Raw genomic sequence first — 19,615 nt, 5'->3', positions numbered from 1 at the left:
AAACAATCTCTGTTGTCTGCTCAAAAGCATGTTTAAAAAAAAAAAAACCTGTTTGCTCTTTTCCCTTCACTCAAGGTGATATTTTTTTCCCTGATATGCAGTGCTTGCAAAAGCTGAGTAATTAACAAATTCCAATGCCTAAAAGTTTCACTGCCTGAAACGGTCCTTGTATCTTATTAAGATTTTTCTCCCATCCCTTGTCCTTTAAATGTGCAATTAATGACTCCAAATGAGTCTAAACATAATTTTAAATCATGATATAAATGTACTTTCTTTTTGTTAATTTTCTTTCCTTCGTTTCTTATATTTATACTGCGTCACTCTTACAACGGAATGCTCAGTTATCGTTTTAACTGCATAAATCACACATCATTCCAACTGCGCCACTCTTACAGTGGCACGCTCAGTTATCATTTAGTAAAGTATTCCGGCAAGCATCTCATTTTAACTGGAGTGGAGGAGTGGCCTAGTGGTTAGGGTGGTGGACTTTGGTCCTGGGGAACTGAGGAATTGCGTTCGATTCCCACTTCAGGCACAGGCAGCTCCTTGTGACTCTGGGCAAGTCACTTAACCCTCCATTGCCCCATGTAAGCCACATTGAGCCTGCCATGAGTGGGAAAGCGCAGGGTACAAATGTAACAAAAAAACAAACAAACTGTAAATCACACACTTATCATTCCAATTCTGTACTTTTCCTATGCTGTTTATCCCGGCTCTAACGGGTTTTCAGATAAGCAATACTGTTACATAGTAACATAGTAAATGACGGCAGATAAAGACCTGTATGGTCTATCCAGACTACCCAACACGACAGTATGTGATACCGTTCCTTCTCCCTTTCTGTTTTAACATTTTGCCTGCAGCAAACTTACAGCAAAAGGCAATGATTCCTTTTTAACCAGAATCCTATTCCTCTCATTATGACCACTCAGTGGCTATAATAACATATAGTACCTCATTCCAGCCTTGGAATTCAACTCTCCTCTACATTCCTCTTAAAAAGGTGTCATTCTTTGTACGAATCCCATCCTCGTCGCCAAAAATGTACAGCTATGGATTTACAGCCTGCTTCACTGACACAGACTACGCAGTAATTACCGTAGATTCTTTTGGATTCGTATTAGGTAAATGAGACCTTTATTAGAGGTGCTAAAATCTACAATGATTAAGCTATATACACACAATGATTAGCTTTATTTATTTATTTATTTTATTTATTTATTTATTTATTTAGATTTTGCTCACACCTTTTTCAGTAGTAGCTCAAGGTGAGTTACATTCAGGTACACTGGATAGTTCTCTGTCCCAGGAGGGCTCACAATATAAGTTTCTACCTGAGGCAATGGAGTGTTAAGTGACTGCCCAAGATCACAAGGAGCAACAGTGGGATTGAAACCGGCCACCTCTGGATTGCAAGACCAGTGCTGTTATCACTAGGCATAACTAAAAAGAAACAATACCTATCTTTAAATAATCATTACATCATTGGTCTCTACATCTAAGCAATGCTAAGAGTTCTTAGACTAAGAAAAGAAGCAATAATACACTATACATACAACATCACTGGTCAGGAATTTCAGGCCCTTATCTCATCAGCTGGGAGGCCCGTTGCAGCGAAAGCCCGAAGTCTCCTTATGACAAGGAACAAGTCTTTTCTGCGTGGTGCGTCCACCCACAGATGAGCCTCAAAACTCTGCTGCAACAAGCCCCCCTTTTTATAAGGCTTAGAACTCATGTTCAGAGCTAAGGAAAATTATAGAATGCTTGAGAATAGGTAAACAAGCCATACTGTGGGAATATGGTCACATGTTTCCAAGTCCAGGTGGCCAGTCTGAACTTCGAAAACAAGCGCCATCCTCCTCTTCACATACCAAATTAATTAGAGCTGTGTCATTTTCTGTATTCCAACTTATTTTTGTATTTACAAGGAAAGTTACTTTCGGTCAAAGACAGAAGATTTCAGAGTGTATTATCGGACAAAGGGTTGAAAAGCAATCCTTTACATCTTCCATTACACCATTGTTTGTTGTTTTGATTGAGCCTGCAAGCTATGGATTCCCCACTTGTGAGAATTGGAAGCCTGCTTGTCCTCTGAGAAAGCGAAGATACTTATCTGTAGCAGGTATTCTCTGAAGACAGCAGATTCCCAATCCCGTCCTCATCCCCTTGGAGTTGTTTCTTCGTAATTTGTTTTATTTTTATGCTATTGTATTAAACTGAAGTTAAGCGGATGTGCTATGGACGGGAAGGCGCTCTGCGCCGTGCGCGGTGAGATGCATCTTGCACCCCAGAAGGCTCTTGAAGTTTTTCTATGCTGGCTAGCTTGCCGAATCCCAGGTGATGCGGATCGTCTGCCCACTTGTGAGAATGATCAGCCTGCTGTCCTTGGAGAATACCTGCTACAGGTAAGTATATTTGCTTTCTCTGACTTGCCTTTCCTGTCCCATTGCAGATGTGAAGTTTGATGCTATGAGTGGAGACTATTTTCCCATTGTGTACTTCAATGATTACTGGAACCTGCAGAAAGATTATTTTCCTATCAATGAAACATTGGAGAAGCTGCCCTTCCGCATCTCCTTCTGCCCGCTCTCACTCTGGCGCTGGCAACTATATGCTGCTCAGAGCAGTAAGTCCCCCTGGAATTTCCTGGGGGAGGACCTCTATGAGCAGTCAGATGAGGAGCAGGACTCTGTGAAGGTAAGTAGTATCGGTATCCATCTCTTTCCAGATATGTATGTCTGTTTCCTTCCTCCTTGATGGATCAGATTTTAATCTCATTGACTTGCTTCCTGTTGACTCTCACATCCAGTACTTAAACCTATACTTCACTGAACAGAGATTTGAACACATATATTTTCTGAGGACAAGCAGGCCTACTATTCTCACATGTGGGTAACGCACTCATGCTTTGTGGATCAAGAGACTCGTTCCACAAAGCATGAGTGCATGAGATCCTTCCCGCCTGCTGAGAGAGCAGGGGACCGCAAGTTCTTTACTATGTTGAGTGGACACCATTTTTTTCTGTTTCTCACTATCCTGGTTCGGAAAGAGCTTGAGTGCTTTTCATCTGCATTCTTTGCTGTGTTTTTTCTTGTTCCTATATTGTGTTCTTCCTTTTCCCGTCCCTTATTTTTATAGTTATTTTTCCCCACTTACGTTTCCTTTCTTTTTTCCATGTCTCTAGGCTGCTTTTGGGCCTGGGACTTAGTAACATAGTAACATATTAAATGACGACAGATAAAGACCTGTACGTTCCATCCAGTCTGCCCAACAAGATAAACTCATTTTCATGGAATGTGATCCTTTATATGTATACCGGAGTTTGATTTGTCCTTGCCTTTCTCAGAGCACAGACCGTAGAAGTCTACCCAGCACTGTTCTTTTACTAAGTTCTGGAGCTATCGTCAAAGCCCTTTAAAATTTACACTCCAGCCCATCCCTATATTTTCAGCCCACAATCAGGACATAGGCCTGTTGAAGTCTGCCCAGCTCCCATTTTGTTTCCCAATTAACGGCGTCGCCACCCAATCTCCGTTAAGATTCCATGGAACCATTCCTTCTAAACAGGATTCCTTTGTGTTTATCCCACGCGTGTTTGAGTTCCATTACTGTTTTCATCTCCACCACCTCCATGAGGAGGGCTATTCCACATATCCACCACCCTTTCCATGAAAAATACTTCTAGTCCTGAGTCTGCCCCTCTTCAACCTCAATTCCATGTCCTCTAGTTCTACCGCTTCCCTTCTCCGAAAAAGGTTTGTTTGCGGATTAATACCTTTCAATATTTGAACGTCTTTATCACGTCATCCCAGTTTCTCCTTTCCTCTTGTTATAGGGCACTCCCTTCTTGCCTCTAAAGGGAGCTGAACAGAAGAGACTAGAAAAAGCAAGCCTTTCTAACAAAGGGAAAAACTTGAAGAGTTCAGTTCTTTCTCTTTTATAATAATGCTAAACTTTATTAGAGTAAATAAATGGTTACAATAAAAATTCTTTTACTCCCAGTATACAGAAAATTGAATTCTTATCTATATCAGTCCAAATTCAGTATGGAAAATAAAATCAATCTCTCTCTCTTTCTCTGTGTTTTCCCTTCGGAAGCTGTCAGACTACTGAAGCTTAATTGTGTCCAATCACTTAATGCCTTATATTTTCTGTTACTTATCTGGTATTCTTCAACTCTGACCTCTAAGTTCACCTTCACATAATTCTGTTTCTTTGGTATTTTTCTTCAAATATTCATCATTTGCCCTTTGTAATGAATACCTATCACTCTTTGGTCCTTCACTGAAAATGTCCCTGTAAAAGCCTGTTTGACACAAACAGACACTGTTAAAGTTATAGCCCATACCAGGGTTAAGCAAGCCTGTCTATAGTTTGTGAGAAAACCAAGACACAAGCTAACTAATTGCCCTACTAAATAAGGAAAAAGGAATGTTATATAAAGCTGACTGATTTGAAAAACCAAACAGCTCTATACACTCTAAGGTATACATGTTCAGGTCAACAAGTCTCTCCTCGTACGGTTTTTCAATGCAAATCCCATACCATTTTTGTAGTTTTTCTTTGCCACCGCTTCCAGTCTTTTTACATCTTTAGCAAGATATGGCCTCCAAAGCTGAACACAATACTCCAAGTGGGGCCTCACCAACGACTTGTAGAGGGGCATCAAACACCTCCTTTCTTCTGCTGGTTATGCCTCTCTCTATGCAGCCTAGCATCCTTCTGGCCACGGCTATCGCCTTGTCGCATTGGTTTCTTCATCTTTAGATCATCAGACACCAGCACCCCAAGGTCTCTCTCCCCTCGAGCTTACTAATCTCTCCCCTCCTATTTGGTATCTCTCCTTTTGGATTTCTGCATTCCAAGTGCATCACTGTATACTTCTTGGCATTAAATTTGAACTCTTAATCCTAATAGGGACTATATATTATATATATATATATATATATATATATATATATATATATCTCCCCTATTAGGATTAAGTATATATAATAGGAGGTACCTAAAACATTAACAACAAACAGTACTCCTGTTCTATATAAATTACAAAATCTTTATTAGTGAAAACAAACCAGTGCATTAAAGAATTACCAAATAGTATCCCTGCAACTCACTCACACTGCCATCCACACCAGACTTATACCCTGATCACATATGTAAATCCCACAAAGAACATTGAACATAAACCCTAAATTGCGTTTCTTCAGTCTCTGTGTATCATCAGAGCACAATCTCAATAAAGATCATTCAGTTAGCCCTAAAAAAACACAAGGGCACACAAAACCCAGTTCTTATTAATTGTAGCAGATATTGAACATTGCTGATCTTTGTATCCAACAAGTTCTCAAGTGAAGAAAGAAAAAAACTCCACTGTAATATAAAGCCACTGTCTTATCCCTGAGATAAAAAAAACCACAGAGAAACACTGGGAATTGCAAAGTCACACAAATCTTCTGTGATCCTCCTGCACATAGTCAAATCTTTAAATTAAAGGCAGCCAAAGAATGCTTCAGGTAAGTGGGAGGCTTCCAGGGATAAGTAAATTAAACCCACATAGTTGGTATACTCCAAAGTTCCCCAATGTGAGACTGCATTTTGTAGCTCTTCCTCAGGGGGAACCACCCCTTATCACCTATAACATATCAACAAACCGAAAAAATCACACAATAACATAGGCAACTAACAATCTAACAATCACTTTTCAATGAATACAGTCCATATAGATATACATTGTAGCAGCTACTCACCAACGGGACTAACGTCCAGGCAGGGAATCCCAGCCCCACCTCCACGCTTCCAGCTCATAAATTGCAGCACAGAACAGCAGGCTAAATACCAAACAGTGAAGAGCAAATGCCCTAAGAGACAGAGTCTCAAGTCCATTCAGTTTCCAGATTAAGCCCTCTAGGGGTCACAGTATCCCACTGAAAAATATACGCTGCTCAATAGCCAGCAACATAGCAGAGATGTCCCCACCTCCCCCCTCAGGGGTAGGCAGCTGTACTAGCACAACACATTTCAAATCCTCTAAAGTGTGTTTACATGAAGGCCAGTGAGCTACTAGAGGAGCATATTTTTTACAAATTCTAAGATTACTAACATGCTCTGCAAGCCTCCGCTTTAAACACCGTTTAGTATGCCCGGTGTAGTATAAAGGGCAAGGGCATATAATACAGTATACCACCCGCTCACTATTACAAGTGGTGGTGGTGTGCAAATAAAATCTTTTTGTGGTATGTGGGATAGTGACCCAATTTGTGGGAATAGAGTGCTTACAATAAACGCATTTCCCACAAGGGGAATGCTGACCAGCACTCCTATCTGAAAAAGGATGTTTCAACAATTCACCCAGGTTAGCCTGTCTACTGTATGCAATTTGAGGAGGACACTCAGGAATCCGCGAGAGAGAGGCCCGAAATACGGGGACTCAGAGATCAGATCTGGGAGCTAGAATTGGCAGATATTTCCGAACAACTGCAAAAGGTGGGATTGCCATTTCGAATTCGGGAATAAAGCTAGCCGGTTGTTGGCATACAAGCTGAAACAACAAGCTACTCGCAATGGGTGGGAAGCTTAAGGGATGACACGGGGCAAGTGAGGTCAGAAGAACAATACATAAGGGTGGCCTTCCAGAAGTACTATGAGGTACTGTATTCTCAGGAAGCCATACAAAACTGGGAGCACATGGCACAATACTTAGATGAGGTGGACCTTCCCCAGTTACCTAGGGATGCACGAAAGGCACTCGGAGCCTATAGCTCTGGAGGAAGTAGAACATTCCATAAAGAGCTAACCCCAGGCAAAGCACCAGGACCCGATGGGTATACAAATATGTTCTATAAACTGTTTGGCAAGCTAGTGGCCCCTTTATTACTGAAGGTCTTTAACTCCTTAGAGACCAACGCGAGTTACCCACAAGACGTGGAATCTAGCTACTATTGTGATAATACCGAAACCAGGGAAAGACCCACTACAATGTAGCTCATACAGACCCATATCCCTACTGGGAGTAGATTATAAGATCTTTACAAGATCCTGGCGACACGGCTACAAAAGTGTTTGCCACAATTAATACATGAAGACCAAGCTGGTTTCATACAGAACAGACAGACGTTTGATAATATTAGAAGGGCCCTCTTCATGGTACAAAACACACGGCTTAGTGAGACCCCACTATGTATACTGTCACTAGATGCTGAGAAAGCTTTCGACCGGGTGAATTGGTCTTTCCTCTTTGCAGTCACGGAATGAATGGGAATTGAGGGGCAATTGGTAACTGGCTTAGGTTGATCTATAAAGAACCACAAGCCTCAGTACGGGTGTGAACGGGCAACTCAAACATTTAGACTTCACAGAGGCACACGGCAGGGTGCGCCTTGTCCCCTCTGCTCTTTGCCCTAGTGATGGAGCCTCTGGCTATACAATAAGAGATCACCCAGAGATTAGGGGGCTTAAGTGGAGGGGCTAGAAACGAAAATTCTATTATTTGCGGACGATATCCTACTCATATTGAAACACCCTCTAGTGGCTTTCCCGAAATTAGGAGAGGTAATCCAGACTTATGGGGCAGTGTCTGGGTTTAAAATAAACTTTAATAAATCTGAGGCCCTGGATGTAAACATTCCTGAAGGACAGCTACAGCAGTTGTAGGCACAGTTCCCCTACCGGTGGGCCAAGAAGAGTATTAAATATTTGGGATAAATATCCCACGCAGGTTGGATGAAGCTTTTCATAACTAACTTTCCAGATAAAACACAAGAACTGTTTAGCGAGTTGGCGAGATGGGAAGGACTTACTTTATCTTAGATGGGGCGAATAAGCGCAGTGAAAATGGTACTCCTCCCCAAACTTCTCTACCTTTTTATGGCTTTACCCATAGCACTACCAGAGGGGTTTGTGTGGGGGCTTGCAGAGGAAAGTGTTTGCGTTCATTTGGAGAAAAAGACCTTCCTCGGGTAAGGAGGGAAGTAATGTATCAACCTAGGAGGGAGAGGGGGGGGGGATGGGAGTCCCATGCTTGCAGGCTTACCACCAGGCTACACATCTGAGGATTTTGTCAGTGTGGTTGCAGGTGGAGGGCAAGCTTGGGGGCGAACTGGAGCGAGGATGGTGGGGGGTCGGTCCCATTGAAGGCGGCACCGTGGGTCCCAAAACAGAAATTAGGAGAACTAATAAAGACCAGTCCGCCCCTTTTGCGCTGGCTTCTGGAGGTCTGGAGCAAAATAAGAGAAAAGTTCTTCCCGGGCCCACATATTATACTCGTATGTATCTTAGGTTTGCGCCCGACTTGGGCCCAGGCCTATTGGACGAGTCATACATAGAGTGGGAAAAAAATGGGAACTATGTGAACTGGGCCAAATGCATGAACCAGGGCAGGTGGTTTCGTACACAGAGTTATGTCAGTGCATGGGCTCTCCCCCCTGCAGGGCGTACCAATACCTCCAAGTGAAAGATTGTTATTAAGCATAAAGCAGAGGAAGAGCTTAGTTTAACTGAAACTCGACTAGAACAAGGAATGATGGGGGAGGAGGTCGAGGGAGGAATTTCTAGGCTATGTAAGGGCACTTTTGTTCCACGACTCACCAGTGGTACACTACACAGCCAAAATGGAAGCGGCAATGAGGGTGACCTATGAATCGGATCAGTGGTGCCAGAGCGTTTAGGTCTTGCTACGAGGTTTCCACAGTGAGTGCCCTAATGGAGAAGGGCGAAAATCCTTTTTAGCTGGTACTACACACCTAGTCACCTGGTACAAATGTATGCCGCGTATGGGATCGGGGCTCTTCTGGAGAAACTGTGGAGCCCAGGGGGACATGGCTCACATTTGGTGGGATTGCGATATGGCACACAGTTCTGGGCAGAAATTGTGACATTTTTGAATAAAATAGCGGCTGCTGCAACTCCCAGTAAAGATGGACAGCTGTCTACTACACTTTAAGCCGCAGGAATCAAGCCAGCCATACACCGATTTGCTACTCAGCTATTTTGTGGCCAGCAAGTTGACCATAGTGGGCCACAAGACACAAATGCGTTCAATGAGGGCCAACACCAGGAAAGGCTGGGGTGTCAGCTCAGAGATGGTCTGCAGAACCTCTGGGGTCAAGACAGGAGGATGGTCCTGATGTACGGAGACCATCGCACCAGCACGTCTTGTAAGGGGGGAGGGTGCGATCCTCCCGACACAAGTTCCTCGGGTGGAAAAGGCCAACAATTCCAGGCCTACAGAAAAGTGTTGCTGAGACTGGACATGTGCGACTGATGTCAAAACTGACAGCAATCCGAACAGGCAAAACTGGCTCAGTACTGGCTCAGAGGTGGGATAAGGTGGGGTACAAATGCAACAAATAAAGTAAATAAACTTTATTTGTTGCATTTGTACCCCACCTTATCCCCACCTCTTTGCAGGCTCAAAGTGGCTTACAATACATCATGAGTAGTGGAAGAATGTTAGTAAATAAACATTTAGTATTGCAGGATCTTGGTCAACATGATGATAATAAAACAAAGTAATAGTATACAAGCAGATATAAAGTGTGGGACATTTATGAAAATGAACGATCATCCCAATAGTGTCTTAACTCTCTCCTGGCTTCTAGTCTATTGATGTATGTGAGGGGGGGGGAGGATAACAGGAGGGAGGGAGGGTTTAGGATCTTGATAAGGGTAATGGGGGAATGCTATGATGCATACTTCATTCTCTTGGATACTGTAAGATGTTAAAGATATAATGTTTACTGCATCTATCTGTTTTGCTATTGTATGATAAAATCCTAAAATAAATGGTTAAAAAAAAGAAAGTTGACGCAACCTCAGGAACTGACCCACAGGAACACCCTTTCTCAATGCTACAAGATGATGACTAGAATAATGCAGGAGGGTGTTCCTGTCCTGGGTTTTGTGTGCCCTTGTGTTTTTTTTAGGGCTCACTGAATGATCCTTTATTGAGATCGTGCTCTGGTGATACACAGAGACCTGAAGAAACTGCAATTTAGGGTTTATGTTCAATGTTTTTGGAATTTACATATGTGATCAGGATATAAATCTGGTGTGGATGGCAGTGTGAGTGAGTTGCAGGGATACTATTTGGCAATTCTTTTAATGCACTGGTTTGTTTTCCTAATAAAGATTTTGTAATTTATATAGAACAGGAGTACTGTTTGTTGTTATTAAATTTTAACTGACAGACCTTCGACCATTCTTCTACGGTTCGGAGATCCCTTCTCATCGCTTCTATTCCCTCCAGGGTATCCACTCTATTGGCTATTTTCGTATCATCTGCAAAAAGGCACATCTTTCCTTCCAACCCTTCAGTAATATCTCCACGTATATTAAACAGAATAGCCCCAGCACAGACCCCCTGAGGAACTCCACTGCTCACCTTCCTTTCCTCCGAGCAGATTCCATTACCACCACCCTCTGCCACCTGTCGGTCAACCAGTTTCTTATCCAGTTCACCACTTTCGGGCCTGTTCAACCCTTTCAGCTTATTCATTATCAAAGGCTTTGCTGAAGTCAAGTAGATTACATCTAGCGCATGTCCTTCATCCAGTTCTTTGGTCACCCAGGTCAAAGAAGTCAATAAGATTCGTTTGGCAGGATTTTTCTTTAGTAAAGCCATGTTGTCTCAGGTCCTGTAACTGCGGGCTTCTAGAAAGTTAACTATCCTTTCTTTCAGCAGCGACTCCATTATTTTTCCTACCACCGACGTGAGACTTACCGGTCTGTAGTTTCCCACTTCTTCCCTGTCTCCACTTTTGTGAAGAGGGACCACATCTGTTCGTCTCCAATCCCGCGGAACCTCTCCCGTCTCTAAAGATCTATTAAATAAATCTTTAAGAGGTCCCACCAGGACCTTCCTGATCTCCCTCACTATCCTGGGATGTATCCCATCTGGCAGAAAACTCTAGCGAGAAGGTGGATAGTGCTTAGTTGGTGAAGTGGAGAAAATGCCCTCAGAAACTGCAGGTATACTGCCTAGGGTTTAGTGCGTGGTTATGAATTATCTCACTTTGTTTTGTAACACGCTACGATTCTATCATTGGGCAAAAAACTCCACATAACACGTGCTACAAAATCTTATGCCTCAAAATTGAAAAAATAGACAAAATAGATCACTCCTCATGTATTTAGATGTTTTTTTTCATTCATAAGGTCACATTCTAACGGCAACCTTGAACACATCAGCATAACGAAAAAAAGGGGCTTGCAGATCCTTGTCTAACTTCTCCGTTTGCACAGGAGGTCTGTAGATAACCCCTGTGTGGATACAGGTTCCATCTTCTCTTTTCCAGGACGATCCATAAAGCTTCTTCCTTTTTCCAGGCTCCCCACATTTCAGCCGCTCTGATAGTCTCTGACATACAGAGCCACTCCACCACCTCTTTGTTGGCCTTCTCTATCCTTCCTAAAAAGATTATAGCCCGGTACGGTCACATCCCATTCATGGGAATCATTGAACCATGTCTCTGTAATAGCAACAATATCCAAGTTTTCTTCAAACATCAGGGCTTGCAAGTCTTGATCCTTTTTTACTTAGAACTACGAGCACCCGAGGAACTTTGGTCGGGAGGATCGCACCCTCCCCCCCTTACAAGAGGTGCCTGTGCGATAGTCTCCGTACATCAGGACCATCCTCCTGTCCTTGACCCAGAGGTTCTGCAGACCATCTCTGAGCTGACACCCCAGCCTTTCCTGGGTTGGCCCTCGTTGAACGCATTTGTGTCTTGTTACCTGAACTACCGACTGGCTTTATCCAACAGAGTGCATGGGCATCTAGGGTGGTTTGTTTTTGCCATGCGTCTAGTTGCATCCCCGCTTGGGCCCCTCAGCCTGTAGTGAGGCCTCAGATGCCCTTGTCGCTTGCGGCCCTGGCATCCACTGCTTGCCCAAGCTGGCATTCCCTGATGTCAGTGGAGGAGGCTTCGCTGGAGTCTGTGTTGGGGGAGCCGACTCCTTGACGCCCCCTTCAGGTGACATGTCTCCTCTAGATTGAGGCATGCTGGTCTCAGCCTTCTGCAGAAGAGGTTTGTCTGATATCGATGAGGGGCGCTCATGGAGTCAGATGATGACCCGAGATACTTCTTGGAGGAGTAGTCTTATGGGATACCATCTGACCCCTCCCCTTCACAGGAAAGGTCTCCTCCAGAGAGCCTTTTCCTTTCCCTTTTTTATTAAGGGAATGGCAGCTGCCATTCCTTTGGATGTGGAGGATGAGCCCAGGGCCAAGATGCTTGAGGTCCTGGACTTCAAGTCTCCTCCTGGAGAGGCTGTGATGGGTCCTGCTTCACGAGATCTTAAATGATGTTCTCATGCAGAATTGGGAGTCCCCTCTGTCTGTCCTGATACTTCCCCCCCCCCCCCCCCCTCAAAATTGACACCATATACCGGATTTAGTTTTCCTGGGTTTGATAAGCCTTACGTGCCTCATCATTTCCTGGTGGTGCATTCGCCTTCAAATGGGCCAAGAGTTCTAGAGATCATGCTTTGGCGCACCTGGGCAAGGAAGGAAGAATCTTGTACTTTGCTCGTCTCCCGTATTCAATCTTGCCAGCTCTTCATGAGTGTGTACGTGCAGGATTCTGTGTGCAAGCTGCTAGATTTGGCAGAAGCTCCCCTCCAGAACAGTCGAATTGCTCGCTAGTTGGCCAAGCAGCAGAAGGCGTGTCATAAGTTGTTGACCAGGTGTGCCTATGACACTTTTAGTGTGGCTTCCTGGATCTCTGCCCAAAGTGTAGCTATGCACAGACTCTCATGGCTGCATGTCAGTGACTTAGAACCGGCGGTTCAGCAGAGGTTGGCAGATGCCCCTTGCCGGAGGGATAACCTTTTGGAGAAAAAGCGGAGGAGGTCACTTACCAAATCAAGAGACATACTAATACCATCCATTCTCTCTCCTGCCGAGGGGGTGGAGGAGGTAGTTCACTGCCGCCTCTTGCCTGCCTCAACAGGCTGAACCCCAGTGTGCTCATTTACGTCAACAGCATGCGCCTAAGGCCCCAGTAGCTCCCCAGTTGAAGCAAGGGGTGAGCTTCTGACTGGCTCCAGCAGTGACCATTCCGGATGACTTGGCACGCGGGGGGGGGGGGGGGGGGCTGAAGCTTTTCCAAGAAAGGCTGGCCCCTTGTAACCTCCTACCAGTGAGTACCAGTGAGTTCTAAATAGTTCATCTCGATTACACCCTGCATTGGCGACAAAGACACAAAATTGCCCACCAGGAGTGCATCGCTTCAACTCCCAGCACAAGCAAGTACTTGCAGAGGAGCTCTCAGCCCTTGCGGTCGAGCCCCTTCCACCAGCAGAGGAAGGGCGGGGATTCTATTCCAGGTACTTCCTGTGTATAATTATACTACAGCAAGAGGCCCTCACTGGATGCCCACCGGAAGGGTGGAAGGCCAGATTTTAGGACTCAGGCTGTAAAAATACCAGCTAGGTTTAAAAATCTATGACTGGCTGAGCAAGGACTTGCATTTCCTGTAAGTTAATATGTGTCCCCGCTTGGGATCCATCCACTGGAATAGTGGGGGTCAATTTACATACCTTAAACAGCCTAAACTGCTAAAAGTACTGAAATGATTTAATATTTGAGAATCTGCAAAAGCAGGTCTGAACAATGAGTCCTGCCACAAATTGGTACAATTTTTAATTCAAATATAGCACCTGTAATGAAAGATCAGATGAATAAAATGGAGCTTATTAGTTTTGGTATACAATGATACAGAGGTAATACAGAGTTCATGAGAAAGGTATGAAAAGTATTGCAGCCGGAAGATGTGAAACTGGTATCTCAACGCTTCCCAAAACATGTTGATAATTAGCAGTAGCTGAGAACGGAAGGAGGTGGGCACATCAGATAGCAGATCGCATGGGAAAGTATGATCTCAGAAAGTGAGAAAGATTAGGAGCAAGGTTTCTCACCATTCACTTCTATGGAGAGGATAGAGTATAAAAGATGGGGGATTTTGGCTTAGTTTGAGAGTCTTCTCCAAAGCTTCTGTCAGACGGCGAAGCTCTGTCGGTTGTACCCAGAATCTGTCTGCTGAATGTACCTGATTAAAGTCTGATGTACAAATAAAATCCTTATTCGAAATGATGATTTGTGGGCTTAACTTAATGATGAAAGGCTGTAAGTATAAATGCTTCTGCTGTATCAGGCTATCACTCGCTGCATTATATAACTTGTAACCTAAATCCAGTTTGTCATAAGGCTGGTATCTGTTCCTTGCCAGTGCTGAGAGGCGGACTAATGCGGGTCTCTTAGATCTAACGTCTCTTTCAGTGGCAACTCCTCTTAGAACTTCACAACCCCCTGATTGCCCCAGTTCTAGGGCTATTCAGAGATGGAGTCAGATTAAGGTCATTTAAGCCTTCTTGGGGGGGCTCGGGTCCCCTTAATTCACGACCTTGTTTAAAAGAAGACGGGAGGGATTGTGTGCGTCCCATCCTAGATCTATGGGCCCTGAACAAATTCCTTGTGAAAGGAAGGTTCAGCATATTTTCCCTGGGCACCCTTCTCCCCGTGATTCAGGAAAACGATTGGCTGTGCTCTCTGGACTTCAAGGATGCTTACACACACATTCAGATACTTCTAGCTCACAGGAAGTATCTCCGATTTCGGCTAGGAAAACAGCACTCCAAGTATTTCATGTTGCCTTTTGGCCTTGCGTTAACTCCCAGGATTTTACCAAATGTCTAGTGGTAGTCACAGCATCGCTACGTAGACTGGAAGTCCATGTCTTCCCGTATCTGGACGATTGACTGGTGAAGAGCACTTTGAAGGACGGTGCTTGGGTGCTCATGCGGAGGACTATTCAGGTGCTTGAGCTACTAGGATTTGCTTTAGTCTACCCCATGCCCCATCTGCACCCTATCCAGCAACTGGAATTCATTGGAGCCCTGCTCGATATGCAGAAGGTTTGAGCCTTCCTCCCGAGTCTGAGAGAGGATGCTCTAGCTGCTCTGGCTTCTCGGGTTCGAACCTCTCAGCAGGTCATTGCTCAGCAGATGTTGAGGTTATTGGACCACATGGTGTCCATTGTCTGTGATGCCCATGATGCACATGAGAGCTGTCCAGTAGACCCTATCTTTTCAGTGGTACCAAGCCATGGGGGATCTGGATGATGTCACCTGAGTGTCCCTGGAGCTTGCTCGCTCCCTGTTGTAGTAGACCATTTAATCCAATTTGACTCTGGGACTTCCATTCCAAATTTCTCAGCCGCAAAAAGTGCTGATGAATGATGCTTCTCACCTGGGGTGGGGAGTGCATGTAGATGGATTTCACACTCAAGGTGCTTGGTCCTCCGAGGAAACAGATCTCTCCAGAACAATCTCCTGGAGCTTCGGCCTATTTGGAACACACTAAAGGCTTTCGGAGACTGGCTGTCTTGCCAAATTGTGTCTCATTCAAAAAGACAATCAAGTTGCGATATATTACACCAACAATTAGGGGGGCACTGGATCATGTCCTCTCTGTTAGGAGGCCTTTCAGATGTGGCATTGGGCTGTCCAGAATGGTGTGCTCCTTCACGCAACTTATTCTCCGAAGAACTGTGCAGATCGGAATGCTTTCCGACCCTCATCATGCAGAACGAGAGATCTCTTTTGCATCCCAATCTCCAGTCTCTGGCCCTCACAGCCTGGATGTTGAAGGCCTAGAATTTGCTTCCTTGCTTCTTCCCAAGAGTGTCTCCCGGGTCTTGCTGGCTTCAAGGAAAGATTCCACTAAGAGGTGTTACTCTTTTAAATGGAGGAGGTTTGCTGTCTGGTGTGAAGGCAAGGCCCTAGATCATATTCCATGCCCTACACAGACCCTGCTTGAATACCTTCTACACCTTTCCGAGTCTGGCCTTAAGACAACGCCGTAAGGATTCACCTTGGTGTGATTAGTGCTTATCAACGTCTAGAGTATAAGCCTTTCTCTGGACAGCCTCTAGTTGTTCGCTTCATGAGAGGTTTGCTTTAGTCAAAGCTCCCTGCCAAACCTCCACCTGTGTCATGGGACCTCAAATGTCGTTCTCACCCAGCTGATTAAAGCTCCTTTCGATCTGCTGGATTCCTCTCATCTGAAGTACTTGACCTGGAAGGTCATTTTCTTGGTGGCTATTACTTTAGTTCATAGGGTCAGTGAACTTCAGGCCTTAGTAGTGGATGCATCTTATACTAGGTTTCATCACAACAGAGTAGTTCTTTGCACACATCCTATGTTCCTGCCTATAGTTGTGTCAGAATCCATCTGAACCAGTCGATTGTCTTTCCAACATCTTTCCCCTACCTCATGCTCATCCTAGCGAGAGCGCCTTGCACACCTTGGACTGCAAGCGAGCATTGGCCTTTTACATGGAAGTAGATTAGGCCCCACAGACAGTCCATCCAACTTTTGTTTCTGGGGATGGGGATCACCATCGGGGAAATTCAGTATCTAATTGGCTGGCAGGTTGCATTCCTTTTACTTATGCCCAGGCTGAGCTGACCCTGGAGGGGGGTCATATCAAGGCTCACAATGTTGGCTGTGTCGATAGCCAACCTGCGGTCAGCCTCCATTGAAGAAATTACAAGGCTGCAATGTGGTTATCGGTCCACACATTCACATATCACTACTGCCTTGAGCAGGATACCGAGCGCCACTGTCGGTTTGGACAGACAGTACTGCAGAATCTGTTTGGTGTCTAGAATCCAACTCCGCCCTCTTAGGCCCGTTTTGTTCTGTTTCAGGCTGCGCACCTCATCATTTTGTATATAGTTTCAGGTTGATCTATATTCTGTTTCTGCCAGTGGTTATTATTTTGGTGAGCCTGGTTGCTTGGGATCCCCCACATGTGACAATAATAGGCCTGCTTGTCCTTGGAGTAAGTGAAGATACTTACCTGTAGTAGGTATTCTCACAAACCCTCCCACATCCCCTTGGAGTTGTCTCCCTCTTTTTTTATGTGCTATAGTATTGGATTTGCAGCCCCATGCTCTCGCGGTGGGTGGGAAGGCACTTGTGCATGCACAGTGGAGCGAGTCTCTTGCTCCACAAAGCTCTATTCTGCTTGATATAAGCTCCAAACTGGGCAGTGGGGTCGTGTTACCCACATGTGAGAATGTAAGGCCCTGCTGTTCTCAGAGAATACCTGCTACAGGTAGGTATTTTCGCTTTTTCATACAGAGAGGGGATTTTAAATGGCAGACTTAAGAAATCCACAGAGGAATGCAGTGTAGTGACTCTGACATCTGCTCTCTTTCCAGGTTGCTCTCTTGGAAACCAATCCATACCTGCTGGCTCTGACCATTGCAGTCTCTATTGTCCACAGTATATTTGAGTTTCTCGCTTTCAAAAATGGTAAGTTTCCGGTTATTCTTTTTCCCATCTCCTTGTGCTTTTGTGGCTGTGCAGGTGAAATTTGCCTGAGAATGATGCAAAATTGATTGTAGATGTAGTTGGGGACATCTTATAAAGCTTTTCTATGTGTTAAGGCTATTTTATATATGGAAAAGAGTTTTTATAAAAATGTGTACGTTCAGATAGCTGTAAATAGTAGGCACATGGAAAGAGTCTGCTATTTTATGTGATCCATGCATAGCTGTTCCTGGAGCATAATTTGGGCAGAGCGGAGGCAGAGTAGTGATATATACATGTACAGGTATTCTATAAAAATACATGGATATACGTGTAGAGTAAATGCAGACGTTTTCATCTTTTTTGGAGCAGGTGTGAAGTTCTGCAAGGCCATTTATGTGCCTTAGGAACAAGTACAGAGAGCCTATTTTATTAAGGCACTAGGTGCCTTTTTGGACTTCACATAGGTGTCCTGTTATAAAATTACCCTTGGCAAGGCTGAGATCAGGCTGACTGGTCCAGCAATGATTAATTTTTTATATGGGATCAAATTCAGGACGAACATCAGGAAGCACCTCTTCATGGAAAGGATGCATTGAGTGGCCTCCTGGATCAGGTGCTGCGGAGGCTAAAACAGTAATAGAACTGATTTTAGTATTGTAAACCACGCAGTAGCTGTGTTCGGACACCATGCGGTATATCAAGCACCTGGAAATATAAATAAATAAAAACATAGGATAAGCACAAAAGATTTTGAGTTGAAACAAGATAAAAAGGTAGCAGAAGCTTGACCTATAATTGTAAAGGCCATGAGGTAACTGGGTTAATCCCTACTAGGTTACAAATCCCCCAGAGACCAACTGAGTCAATACCAGCAGGTTTGTTGTGACTAGGTACTGTTCAGCCATTGTATTTAGCTTGCTTTGCCGCTTTTTCTTATATTTCAAAGTGAAAATACACCACACACAATATATACTGTTCCTTTTATTATAACGTAATGTAGAATCAAATGGATCAATATTTAAGTGCCACTGTCGGCTCTCTTTTACATGCTGGCTGTGCCAGTTAAATATATTATGTATGTTCAACATTGCTATCCGGATAGCAAGTAGTGTTGAATATTCGTGGGAGTGGTGACCACTGCCTGCTTTTTAGACAGCAGTGATATTGAGTCCGAGTATTGCTGTCTATTTGTAGGGTTAGCATTTAAAAGGGTACTAAGATTTCATGGTTTGGAATGAATTAATAAATAAACCTCAAACCCATATTTCCAAACCATAAAAATGTTTTTTTTTTTCAAAAACTAATTATGGATATAGCCTAAGGGGTCCTTTTACAAAGCCATGGTAAAAAAGGTGGCCTGCAGTAGTGTTGGCACTTGGGACTGTTTGTTGCTGAGGTCACTTTTTACTATGGCTGTAAAAAGACTTTTTTTCAGTTGGCATCCTTAATGGCTGTGTGTTTCACAATTAGCATGCAGCCATTACTGCCGGAGTTGTTACTCCACCTATTTACTTGGCGGTAAGTGCTCACACTCTAAGCTGTTGGTAATTGGGCAGCATGTGGTGATGGCCCTGTGCTGCCCGATCACTGCCGGGCATGCCTACTTCTCGCTGCGGCACTACAAAATCATTTTTATTTTCTAGCGTGGGAAACAGTGCAAGGCAAGAACAGAAATACAGGGCGCTTGCATGCGCCCAGTGGTAGTGCTGTTTTGCCGCACGCTAACCACACGGTAGGCCTACCGCCCTTTAGTAAAAGAGCCCCTAAATCAAGTTCAGTTAAAAATAAAGTATTCCTTGTCATCAGCAGCAGATGAATCCATTAACTGATGAGTTATATCCGCCTACCAGCAGGTGGAGATAGAGAACACTGAAAGACCATAGTGCCTCTAGGAAGGCTAGCTCCAACTGCCTTCAGTATCTCCCAGCAGGTGTGGACGTAGCTTGATCAGCTCCTGGATTTCAGACTGCTTGGGGTGGCTCCTGTGCTTTGCCAGTTGAGCAGGGGTGTTGTGGCTGATGGTGCCCACTTTAAAGGCATATAGGTTCGCCCTTTCCCTGCCTTACCCATTTCCCCCGCCTCCCGGAGTCCCTCTGTTGCTGCCTGCCTCCAACTTTCCTCACAGCGTTAAAAAAAAAAAGAGAGCGCGCTTTTACTGCGTGGCTGTTCTGAGGCTTTTTCCAATGATCCTGGTTCTGTGCAGTTTGACCGGAGCTCGTTGACTCGGTCTTCTGAGGTGAGAGTGGTGCCCAGCTCCTCCGGGGAGGTCCCGCGGACACCGTTCCAGTCGGGGTA

At 44.5% G+C, this 19,615-nt stretch overlaps 1 protein-coding gene across 1 annotated transcript in view; it reads left to right on the top strand.

Moving 5' to 3' along the window:
- CLPTM1 (CLPTM1 regulator of GABA type A receptor forward trafficking) overlaps positions 1-19,615 on the top strand; it is a 667,471-nt gene that overhangs the window by 181,187 nt on the left and 466,669 nt on the right. Inside the window, 2 exon segments of the mRNA XM_030218474.1 lie at positions 2,453-2,697; positions 17,227-17,320. Of these exon segments, the coding sequence (XP_030074334.1) occupies positions 2,453-2,697; positions 17,227-17,320 (339 nt within the window).

The sequence above is a fragment of the Microcaecilia unicolor genome, chromosome 11, assembly GCF_901765095.1.
Source record: "Microcaecilia unicolor chromosome 11, aMicUni1.1, whole genome shotgun sequence".
NCBI lineage: Eukaryota > Metazoa > Chordata > Amphibia > Gymnophiona > Siphonopidae > Microcaecilia > Microcaecilia unicolor.
Note: the sequence above shows the minus strand (reverse complement) of the source record. Positions and strands in the feature narration are given on the sequence as shown.